The 12,209-nt window shown below is 34.9% G+C and overlaps 2 protein-coding genes across 2 annotated transcripts; both read left to right on the top strand.

The window, feature by feature from the left end:
- The first annotated feature begins 22 nt into the window (after positions 1–22).
- Positions 23–7,216, top strand: LOC144438545 (protein cereblon-like). Its single transcript, XM_078127624.1, has 10 exons — positions 23–79; positions 1,103–1,224; positions 1,813–2,015; positions 2,358–2,519; positions 2,803–3,043; positions 3,661–3,748; positions 4,206–4,321; positions 5,033–5,094; positions 5,376–5,507; positions 6,565–7,216. The coding sequence occupies exons 2-10, from the start codon at positions 1,144–1,146 to the stop codon at positions 6,737–6,739; spliced, it is 1,260 nt and encodes a 419-aa protein (XP_077983750.1). The 5' UTR covers positions 23–79; positions 1,103–1,143; the 3' UTR covers positions 6,740–7,216.
- A 3,947-nt stretch (positions 7,217–11,163) lies between these two features.
- Positions 11,164–11,676, top strand: LOC144434317 (uncharacterized). The gene has a single exon (XM_078122771.1). The coding sequence runs from the start codon at positions 11,164–11,166 to the stop codon at positions 11,674–11,676; it is 513 nt and encodes a 170-aa protein (XP_077978897.1).
- The last annotated feature ends 533 nt before the right edge of the window (positions 11,677–12,209 follow it).

Raw genomic sequence — 12,209 nt, 5'->3', positions numbered from 1 at the left:
CCTTGACTGGTGTAAATAAACATGGCTGACGACCTGCTACCTTTGCTGTTGAACGCAGAAGATTCGTCGTCGGACAGTGGTGAGCGTTTGTAATGTTTGCAACTTTAACAGTAATATAGCTAGTGAATTCTGAAGTACGATAACGTGCACCAGTAAACGTAAAATATGCAGTAGCTAATGAATTTCAGAAATATTTCGATGATTCGTACATCCCAGAAATCATGACGTCGTACATGCACATTTGTACGCGCAATCATCATCCTGGTACAAATCATGTCACATGTGTAAAATGTTGCATTTAGGTGCAATGTGTTATTGTTATGTATGATTTATAAAACATCATTAACTTTACATGCCATCTTGCAAAAGTTGCAGACCATGCAGGTATTCAATTGCAAATATTACTGTCAACAATAAAATCTCACTGCCAGTGACACTATGCATGGGTCTATTAATTTTTGAGACACCTTTCATTTCCAAATTATGCAATAAAAAAAATTAAAAAATTGTGTCGCTTATGTACCAATGACTGGTACTGAACTTCACAATCAATCGTGTAGCATGATATCTTCCATTCATTGTTTGTCAATTTGATTATTCATATATTGTTCATATATTTGTTTGATGAGTACACATTGTATTCCATAGATAATTGGTCAATAGTTTGGTGAAGTATATATATTATAGTTTCTCTTGGGGATATTAAAAAAATGTTTTCCAAAGTACTAGTACTAGATGGCACATTGAGTTCAGACAAAAGTTAACAAAACATAATTAATTTACATATTCATGTTGTCTTTTCTCACTTAAAAGTTATAGTGAAAGAAGAAAAATTCTATGAAGGCTAAAACCCACTGTTGATATATATGTCTGGCATGACATTTCCAAGTTAAGTCATGAGTGACAAAATTTCACTCGATAGAGAAAGTAGGCTCAGGCAGGAGGGTGTATGACTTTGAATTTTGTCATTGCTGTTTTTTTTGCTGTTTGCAAAGATGTCATAGAAGGGATGTGGTGTTATATAAAGGTACTGTGAATATGAACTTTGAATCACGCCATTTCAGAAAATAAAAGAAGTTATTCAACTTTTTGTATTCCTTAGATGAGGAGGAGGAGGAAGAAGAGGAGGAAGTAGATGTTGAAATGCAGGAAGATCCAGACCCTCCCCCTGCCACAACACAGTCAGATACAAACTATGACCCAGCATTACCAACTGCTCATTCTGTAAGTTATAAATGTGTATAATCTCAGAAGGAAATATGTTTTAATGTAAAAATAGTTTACCTAATTGTACACCTGCATTTTGTCTATATATATATACCTGCCAAACTGTATGTCTGAACAAAGTATACATTGGAAAATCGTATAACCAGATCTGAGACTTTCGATGGAAAACATCTGTTTGTACTTGACTAAACTTTCAATCCATGTTTAATAGTCTGATGTTTCCCATCAGGTGAAACTGTAGCCTAGCCACTTGGCTATCTGACTTGACATACAGCTTGGTCACAATGTCAAGTCAGATTGCCAAGTCTCTGGGCTAGCAATACTGCAGCAGTGTATTGGTAAACAATAATCTTTATTAATGTAAGGTATTATATGCAGTGTCTTACTAGTACTGTATGTTACGTGTGACAATGTTTTTCATGATTTTTAGACCATGACCGTATTTCCAGATACACATAGCCTTTTGTTGAAAGGACACTGGAATCACAACTTCAGCGATGTGCCAATGTAGACATGCTAAGATGTAAAAGAATGTTGACTTGTGTGTGGACAAGCAGTGTCACATATATCTTCATTTCTTCTCAGTACTTAGGCACAGATTTAGAAGAATACAGTGGACGTACTGTGTTAGATGATGACAGTTATTTAAGCTTACCATTCTTGACTGTGCCGAACGTGGTACTTATACCAGGACAGACACTACCATTACACCTGTTTCAACCCAGACTTGTAGCTATGATGAAACGTGTACTGCAAACAGACAGGACATTTGGTTTGGTTCCATACAGGTAAGACACTAAGATAGATATTTACTAACAGATAAACTCAATTTCAACTCCGTCAAATGTTACTTTATCACTCACTGAATGATTTGATCCCATACTTTGTTAAACCAATGTTAGCATATCTCTTACTAAATAACTATTACAGTTTTGTTGGTATGACCCAATAACAGCTAGTTCGTTTATTATTGTGCCAATATTTTTTTGTTAAAAATATCAATGTTTTCCTGTAGTGAAAATTTGATATGTTTAGTAAGTCAACTACCCAGCGAGTACATTTTACTTCTATTCAGCAAAATTTTCTAATGACTTGGTTAAAGTATTAACAAATGTATGCGATTCCAACAGATATGAAGACTACCGTTACACTCCTACTATTGCCAAGGTTGGAACCACAGCGGAGATATTTTCTGTCAAGGAAGAATCAGAAGCTGGTATAGACACAATTCGGGTAAAAGCTACAGGACGACAAAGATTTGAACTGATTGAGTCTAGGAGACAAACAGATGGGTAGGTGATCATTACTGCAATCTAAAGTAAAGTTTACATACTGTCCTAATAGAAAACCAGTCTTTTAGTGTTAAAGTGTTCTTGGTTAAGTGTTTTTGAAGTTCAATTTTTGTAATGTTAACTCTTGAGTGTGTTCAGAATTTTAAGGACAAGAGAAAGAGATTTGTTAACCCCACATATGGTTCTTCACTGATTTGCATGTTGAATCCTAGCCCACGTTTTCAATCCAGAATCATCCAAGTCGTACAGTACTGACAATGTAATTCTTTCTTATCTCTCCAAGAGTCACAGTAGCAAAAGTCAAGATTCTCTCAGAAAGAACACCACCAGAAGTTTTAGAAGGAGCAAAACTTGATTCGCAGGACAAACTAAAGTTACAGAGTGTAAAACCGAAGAGAAAGAGGCAAACCAGTGAAATGAATATACAGCCACATGGTACTGATGTCAGGTGGCTGAGAAAGAGGAAGTTGTCAGCTGCTAACTTAACATGGTGGCCTCCATGGGTTTATGAACAGTATGATGCTGTAAGTTCAACACACTTTTTCATTACTTTTAGTGACAGGAGCGTGTATTAGGTCTTTACTTTGTACTACGTCTTCATGGACAACTTGAATGAATGGAAATATTAGCCTGAATCCATCACAAGATGTTTCATCCAGAGTCCAAGATGTACATTTTGTGTCCACGTGTGTCACCCACCTTCAAATAAGTCCCATATACTTATGTTTTCAGAGTTAAATTAACTAAACCCTAAACACATGTGGGGTGGGGTATAGTCTAAAATACCTGCTTGGTGAAAATAATTCACCGTACTTTCCATTGCTTGGAGAAAGTCTACATCTAATCATCCTTATTTAGGAAGAAGGTGTTTTATGGTATTTATGCCCATGTAAATATGCCACATTCCTTTCAACAGAAAGGTAAAAGATTGCATAGTTTGGCCACTGGGGGTGCTGTTCATCCCTAACCTGTGATGCCCTTTAAATAGGAAACTAGAATATAGCATATTGGTTTTGCCTGTGTTTGGTGATACCATAGACAGTGGTGATACACACAACAATACATCATGAAAACTGATTATTTTTGGATAAGTGTCACTGACAGTATCAGTACTAAACATATTTATGTTAATCTCTTGTAGACTTTACTGATGCATAAGATTCGATGTGAATTATCAAGCTGGTATGAAGGCACACATAGAAAGCTAACAACACCAGAAAACCCATCAGGTAATCAAACTGCTTGATCCAAACTGTAATAAAGTATACTCTGTGGAACTGTGGAAGCCCTTGCATCTTCTTACCATAAAACATTTCAGGCCAGAAAAAATTCAATAATGGTGCCTCTGTGTATGTGATACTGTATAACTGTCTCCTTACTGGTATTGGAAACTGTACAAAGTTTACTGGGGGTTCCTCAGAGGTTCCACGTCAAAATTATGGTAGAGGAAAGTGTATAAAGTTTACTAGAGGTACCCCTCAAAAAGAACACTTATTTTAGGTCAAATACAACAAAATGCTATCAAATCATTCATATACCACAGAAATTGTACATTAATTTGTAAATTTAAGTTGCATATGTATCACTGACGAATAATTGCAATGTGATACCATTTAATGTGTAAGACACTACAGTGAATTAACAATTATTCATATCTGACAGGTTTCTGTTCTGTGTTGCTCTTAGATTTCTCTTTCTGGGTTGCCAGTAATTTACCTTTGAATGATACATGGCGGTTACATTTACTAGAAATCAACTCTCCAGTACAAAGACTTAGGTGTGAGCTGGACCTCATGAAGAAGGTAACATAAGATACCGAGTATTACTGTATGTGAAACAAACATTTCTTAAAGTTGTGAAAAATGTTTAAAGCACAGCATTAATAGGGATTAAAATGTAGATGGCTGGTAAAGCTGTAGAAAATGTTATGAACAAAATAATGGTCCTATCAAGGGGGGGGGGGGTAAATTAACAGTAAAAAAAATCTGCCTTGCAATCAATTATTGAGGCATTGCCATTGGTTCATAGATGATTTGTGACAAGGGAAAAAATATGCTTAGGTCAAGAATATGAAATTGGGTGCTGTTTTGTGCAACATACTGTAAATCTAGATATTTAGTTTTACTGAATATTGTGAATGGCATTTATTTGTTGCCACCAATTTCTTTTAAATTGTGTCTCCATTCAGTCATATAGAAGTAAAGTATTTCGGGGGGGGGGGGGGGTGTCTATGTCTTCTATGAAAATTTGTTTCACTACTAGAAAATTTTGCAATTTTACAGTCTTCAGGTAGTTCTCAAAGTCTAATTTTTACTAATTACAAGACTGTTACATTGTGTTAAATGTACAAGAAGGCATTTTTTTTCCTTCTGGCTTTCCAGGCAATGAGAAATAAGCCAAAATAAATATTAACCAAAAATTTCCAGTACAGTCATAAGTAAATCATGTATTTATAATGGAATGTATAAACTAACCAATGTCTTTTCTCTTTCGTCAATTGTAACCCATTACAGTGTACTGTTCTGTGCTGCAAAGAATGTGGACAACAAATTGCTAATAAAAATGATGTATTCAGGTAAGTCCTGTTGTTGTGAACACCATTATTCAGTGAAATATTTACTCTGTTTTCAATTTGACTGTTTTCCTTTGATCTTTATGCAAGTGATTGTCCAGTTAGTAATGATATTACTTGTTCAGATATACAACATACAAATTGGAAACCTGATGCATATTTTCGAAGATATTGAGTTTTGCACATAAATGTAGAGATACAGTGATGCAATTTACTACTAATACTATCATGTTTCTGCATTTGACAGTTCTTTTCAAGCGTATGTTTGTATCCTTATTTCCTAGTATGTCACTGGATGGTCCTATGGCAGCCTATGTCAACCCTGGAGGTTACGTACATGACACACTGACATGTTACAGAGCACTAGGACTGAGTCTAATTGGTCGACCATCAACAGAGAATAGCTGGTTTCCAGGGTAAGTTTAAGCATACTAGTTATTGGCACTCTTGCTAATCATTAATTTCACGTGTAGGAGTGTACACAGCATTCAGTCTTTGAAAAAGTACTAAGGGCTTGTTGTAAATAATATGTACTATACTCATCCTTGTATAGTCCCCTGTTCATTTAGAAGTCCTGTCCCTCCTATCTTGACCGGTTTTTACCTGCTTTAATTGCTCATGTGTAAACTCATTTATTTTGGTTTTGTACCATCTCCCTAGGGGTTATACATGAACAAGTGCGGTATGTACACACTTGTACAAATAATACAAATGTTCCTTTTAATGTTTTGCTTTTGTTTTCGTTTGTCAATCTGTCTGTTTAAATTGTTAATTATTAGAGACAGACTGTATCAAATGTAAAACACAGAAAATGTGTCAATGTGATGTATTTTTTCCAAAGAGTTTAGAACCTTGGTATCAGAAAGGACAGTATTGGAAAGTTTACAGTGTGACACAGCCAAATAGGTTCTGAAATATGCGCTTTGTTTTCTTTTCTAGGATGAATTTAGTTATATCCCACCCTTTCATCTTACCCCACTGTTTCAACCATAGCCGTAATTCCAGTGAACAAGATGCTTTCTAGATAATAGAATAATTTTAACACAGTGACAGTGTCCGCAACTTGTTAACATCAAAGAAACTGTCCTCAATGTTGTTAATCATTACAATGAATCTGCTTGCAATCTTGTTAACTATCACATGCATTATGAATCTAATGTCGGCTCGTAAACACACATTCTGACATATCTTAGACTAATATTCATTCTGGTATTTATCATAACAGCACAATGATACCACTATTCCATTGTAAAGTGAACACTCAATTATCAAAATCTCTCTCAAGTTAGATTTCCAGAATTTAGGAAAACTTTTCTGATGAGAATCTGTTACTAGTTTCCTTATGTAGGATATTTTATTGTGATTCAATTCTTTATCGTATAGTGGTTACTTGTATATCTGTACAATGACCAGCCAGTTTCTAATGAATGACCTGCCATTTTCTAATAAGAAGATTTCATATATTATATTTAGATATGCCTGGACAATCTGCCAGTGTCGGGGATGTGCAAGTCATATGGGATGGAAATTTACATCTTCCAAAAAGAAGTTGAAACCGGAGAAGTTTTGGGGAATTTGTAGGTCCGCATTGTTTCCTGGTATAGAAGGTACTGCAGAACTTGACACTGAATGGCAGCCAATCATGTGAAAGTACAGTACTGAGAAACATGAAGACACTGAATGGCAGCCATACATGTGAAAGAGCTGATAGATGTAAAGAACTAGGACAATGAATGGTAACCACTCATATGAAAAGACTGAGAGACGTGAAAGAAGCAGACCATGAATGACAGCCAATCATGTGAGAGGACTGATAGATGTAAAGAACCACATGATGAATGGAAGCCAATCATGTGAAAGAACTGACAGATGCAAAAAAAAAAAACCGATGGCACTGAGTCATGTGAAAGAACTAAGAGGTATGAAAGAAGCAGACACTGAATGGCAGCTAGTGATGTGAAAGAACTGAGAGACATGAACATTTAAAATTGGAAACATTTTGTAAAAAGTACAGATTTCAGATTGTCAACTTGAGCATTGAACTCTTGCAAATTGTAATTTAAATGTATTATTTGAATAGTCCTTGAAGGTCAATACACTTTTATTTTAATCCTTTTTTATGCTAAAATTTAGATTTTTTTGAAAACATGTAAATTAAGATATTATTAACGAAGAATTTATGTTTCATTTTGGAAATGAGAAATGTGTTCCGCCATTTTGAATATATTGAAAATATATTCAAGGTTTTTCATGCTACAGTATTTTGGGTAAAAACCTATAATAGTAATGATCTGGTCTAGTACATTGTAGTATATGTAGGACTGACTGCTCAAAGCCAATAGATTTACTGATTTCTCCACACATGTTTATTTTTAGAGTATTCTGTACGCATGCAAATACTTGCAAATATGTTTTGTCCTCATTTGACAAGCATGATGTGAAATTTTAATCTGTAGAAATGAAACTGATGGAGATAATTAAACTTGTCAACAAAAACACACATACAAAACAGACTGAGCTATGCTAACACTAACAGCACCACATCTCTTAATCTTAATGAACTTGGAAAGTGATAAAGACCTTTGACATTTACATGTCAAAGGTTATGAATAAATGTTTTAGAGCATGTGTATAAGTATACTAGTATAGGTATTTACATTTCTCCTTAACACAAACATTGTAGGAGAAATTATAATGTAATGTTACATGCAGGGATGTACATTTTGAAACTGTGCAAAAGTTCAAACATACACTTTCAAATTTCATTCATGTAATATTGATACTAGATATAATACTGCTTTGAAAGTTAAAACTATAATGAAATACTTGCAGCTTGAATTTCAAAATATAACACATTTACATGTTCTTAAACAATTAAGTGATTGGAGTACAGCTAAAAATATCAGCTGGTAGTTTTCATTCATCAAGTATCTATCGCTCGACATTTAAACTCTTTACTATGTAAGTTGAAAACTTATATAGATATAGTAAAAAGTATATGCTTGATGCAAGTCTACCCTTATCTCAGTGACGTTGAACTTGAAAAAAAGATGGTACAGATAAATGAAAACGATTGATGTAAAGACAGGAACAGACAGAAAGTCAAACTTGGAACGTGGTAACATTGGAGAAAATGTATATACATGTGATATATGAATGATTCAAAGTTAGTCGAAGCAATGGTCTGAATTTTTGAAGTGATAGCTACTTCATGTTAGATTTGATTTTAGTCATGCTAAATTTGAATTAAAATGAACATTTTGAAAGCAAGAAATGGAATAATCATATGACATACACAAAAAGTAAGCATATGGTTTACTGTACAGATCCATGTCCATCTACTACGGTAATATTGTCAAGTTCTATGTCAAGTTTTAGAAAGTACAGTGCAACTCCTTGTAAGAGAGCATTTCAATACTGTCTTGTATGAGATGGTCTAACATCAAGATCAAACTTGAGATAACGGATATGAGAGTGACAAGTACAAGCTATATGCTTACCTAGAGTGATCCTATCGCAATGTTGTTATTAAAGTGAACAAGTACTGATTCAAGAGAATTGTGATTTAACTTGTATCATATACAATTTGACTACAATCATGTTATAACATGATATTAAAGTGGTCATATGGATGAGGACTTGGTATTTATTTTGGATTTTTTAATTCATAAAACAATTTTATAATGGCTTCCTACTTGAAAATCAATGTGAAACAACGTAGACCAAGTCTGTTTTTTTAACAGTGCAAAACAGCTATAAAAATATATGAAAACGTTTGTTATTGTACGTACAACAACAAACATTTTACATGTTTATTAATCATCTGCAATTTATTGAGTTACAAACAAGGACTTAGCATATGTTGTTTCACATTGATTTTACAATTAGGAGGCCATGATAAAAAAAAAATTATAAATTAAAACCCAAAATAAATACCCTATCCTCATCCATATGGTCACTTTAAATTTTCACATGTTAAAGTGTTTTCTTAGTCTATTTGATATATAAATAGAGCAGTATATATTCGATAAGTTAGATTTTTTCCTAGAAAAGTCAGATGTAAACAGTCATAAGTGTAGTGTTAAGAGAGCAAAACTGTTTTATCAAAACACACTCCCTTTAGTCAGACTCTAACACTACAATCTTTTGAAGATGTTATAGAATGAGAGGTTAGCTGTATTTGTTTCAAGTTGACCCTTTTTCTGGTATATGTGTTATTACATAATTATGTACCAGTGATTACAATGTACTTACATTGGTTCATGCATACTATTCGTGTGTTTACACAGCAGAGCAATATTGGAAACATTATTGCATATTTGCATGTATGCAAATGAGTGTGTGGTCATTCCTTTTACACAAAATCACAGAAATGCATAGTATCGAGAAAAAACATTTATGTGTAACAAAAACAGCTATTCATGATGTGTGAGTGCCAATGTGAGTACTACTCTGGGTATTTGCACTCATGCTGGTGATATTTTCTGTTGCACTTTTCACTTGCTGCATGTGTGAACGTATGACCACAGAGAAAACCAGAAGCACTCAACCCTATAATCCAAATACATCACTCGCATGTCGTGTAATTCTATATCTGATGGGATTGACCTTCCAAGTGAATTTGTCATTCCTCAACAAATAAGAATACAAAAGAAGGTGACATCACAAAGGGATATTCATTCAGAGGGTTGAAACAATGTGGCTTACTTGCACAGTTTCATCACTATCAGTGAAGTAACAAAAGAAATTGTAATTTCTGAATTCTGAGTTATTTGATGCATCACATAGTTCGATATGATTGAAAAACTTCTAGATGGTTCACATTTGGTTTAATACACTTCTGTTGTGTGGTACTATCCAATCTGATTAAAATCTAATGTAGTGAATACAGCTTGATTCCTTTATTTACCTCTGTATCCTTCAATTATTGTCATTTCGTTTCTCTGAGAGTGTACGCCTCCTTCCTACATCTAACACAATACCATAGAAAATCATGTTCAAATCCCATGCGTACACACAGCCAATCAAACAGTTGGCACTCCAAGATAGAAGTTGCAAACAAACAAATCCACCAAAACAATAGCATCATTGTCGGTGCTCACTCTCTGTTTGACCAGAGCATTTTGAGGTATTGTACCCATAAGTTTTCGACATAAGACACGTGTACATTAGTTGAGTGGGTTACTCAATGCGTAGGATTTGAGCGTCAACTTCTAAGGCATTGAATCAGATGTAGGAAGGAGGTACTCACTCTCAGAACAACAAAATCAAAACAAACGACAACAATAGAAGGATGCAGAGGTAAATAAAGAAATCAAGAAGTATTCACTACATCAGATTTTAATCAGATTGGGTACTATCAGATATGCCCACATAGCAATGTATCAAGTGTTCCTGCCCACATCATCAATTGTTATGAACGTTGTAAATCGAATATCTGTATTCTGAGAGAAATATGAGGAATCGTGAACATTTATGAAAAAGAAAACAGGCAGATTACTGGAGTACTAAAATAAATGTGATGAATTCGAAGGAGATAAATACTAGTATTTAATACCCTCTCTCTCTGTAGCATTTCAATCTGATTGTTAGTGTCATCAATTTTTGACAAGTACAGATTTATCTTAATGTAACATTCATTGCATATTAATGATAAATAAAACACAGCCATACACATATTTGACTGTTAGATTTGTTGTTATTGTACATATTTCATCATTGAATTCTAAGATCTGTCATGTACATTAAACAAATCTTGTTACCTTGAAATAGAACTTTATCTCCAGGTTCATCACAAAAATAAGTCATTTGATTTCCTGGTTGACACCATCACTTCCACTTCACAAAATACGCATCGTGCATTACTATAGAATAAGTCAGTCCTCCCGTGTGCTATTTTTTGTACCCTCTGGCAGGAGGTAAAATGCCATTACAGGTATCGAAGGTCATACACTAAATGTACTTGAAGAGGTTGAAGTGGTCACCAAGTTCAACTTTTTGGGAGCGTATATCAGTTACTCTGGAGGATGTCAGGAAGAGATTAGAAGACATCTGGTTTTGGGAAGATCAGCGATGGCTAAGCTTCATAAGATCTGGGCTGATATGAGTGTCACCAAAGCTACCAAAATCAAGCTTGTTCAGACACTTATATTTCCCATTGCTACGTATGCCAGTGAGTCCTGGACCATCACCAACACAGTTCAAAATAAGATTAATGCTTTTGAACTCTGGTGCTGGAGGAAAACGTTGAGAATACCCTGGACAGCGAAGAGAAGTAACTCCAGCATCCTTCAAGACATTGGCCAGAAGCAACGACTCTTGGATCGGGTAAATCAGCTAACCCTCAGCTATTTTGACCACGTTGCGAGACGACAAGGCAATTGCCTAGAGAAGGTTATCCTTCAGGGCAAAATCGAAGGCTCCAGAAGACCAGAACGCCAAAGGAGCAGATGGATAGACAGGGTCACGAATCTGATGGGACCAGCACTTTCACTCCTGTACAATAGAGCTGCTGACCGGAATATGTGGCACACCATCCAGAGGATCACAAGCTGTCAGACATGGCGGATGCGTACCTACTACTGAATGTACTTGGGACAAAAAAGTGTGTTCCCGATAACCCGACCGACCATGGTTTAAGCCGCCGACCCTCAACATTTTTTAAACATTTAAAACAAAAAGATTAGAAATCCTTCGCAATCCTTCGTCTGTTTGACCTTTATGCATATTTGTTTTCTTTCCCTAGCAATGCCTGCACATACAGAAGGGGTATTCTGACCGACAGTTTGTTTGTATTTAGGTCGAAGCAATATTTTTCAAAAATTTAAATTTAAAAAGATAAAATAAAAAAATCCCTACCTACCTACCCTATTTTTCGAGGCTAATGCCAGAAATAGTTCGGTATACAGCTGTATATTTGTGCAGCTACTCGATGATGCCAAACGTTGATGTGACCAGTTTATATCCAAACCATTGCAATGATACAATTTTTAGCACAACTGATAAGGTTCAGTAGTGCTATCAAAATGATCTTACCACCAGTGTGTGATTTGAGTAAAAAAATGTGATTTTTGGTCAAAAAACTTAAATTCCAAAACTATTTAGCAGATCGATCTGAA

The sequence above is a fragment of the Glandiceps talaboti genome, chromosome 1 (assembly GCF_964340395.1).
Source record: "Glandiceps talaboti chromosome 1, keGlaTala1.1, whole genome shotgun sequence".
Classification (NCBI taxonomy): Eukaryota; Metazoa; Hemichordata; class Enteropneusta; family Spengelidae; genus Glandiceps; species Glandiceps talaboti.
The sequence above is the reverse complement of the archived record's forward strand: the minus strand, read 5'-3'. Positions and strand labels throughout refer to the sequence as shown.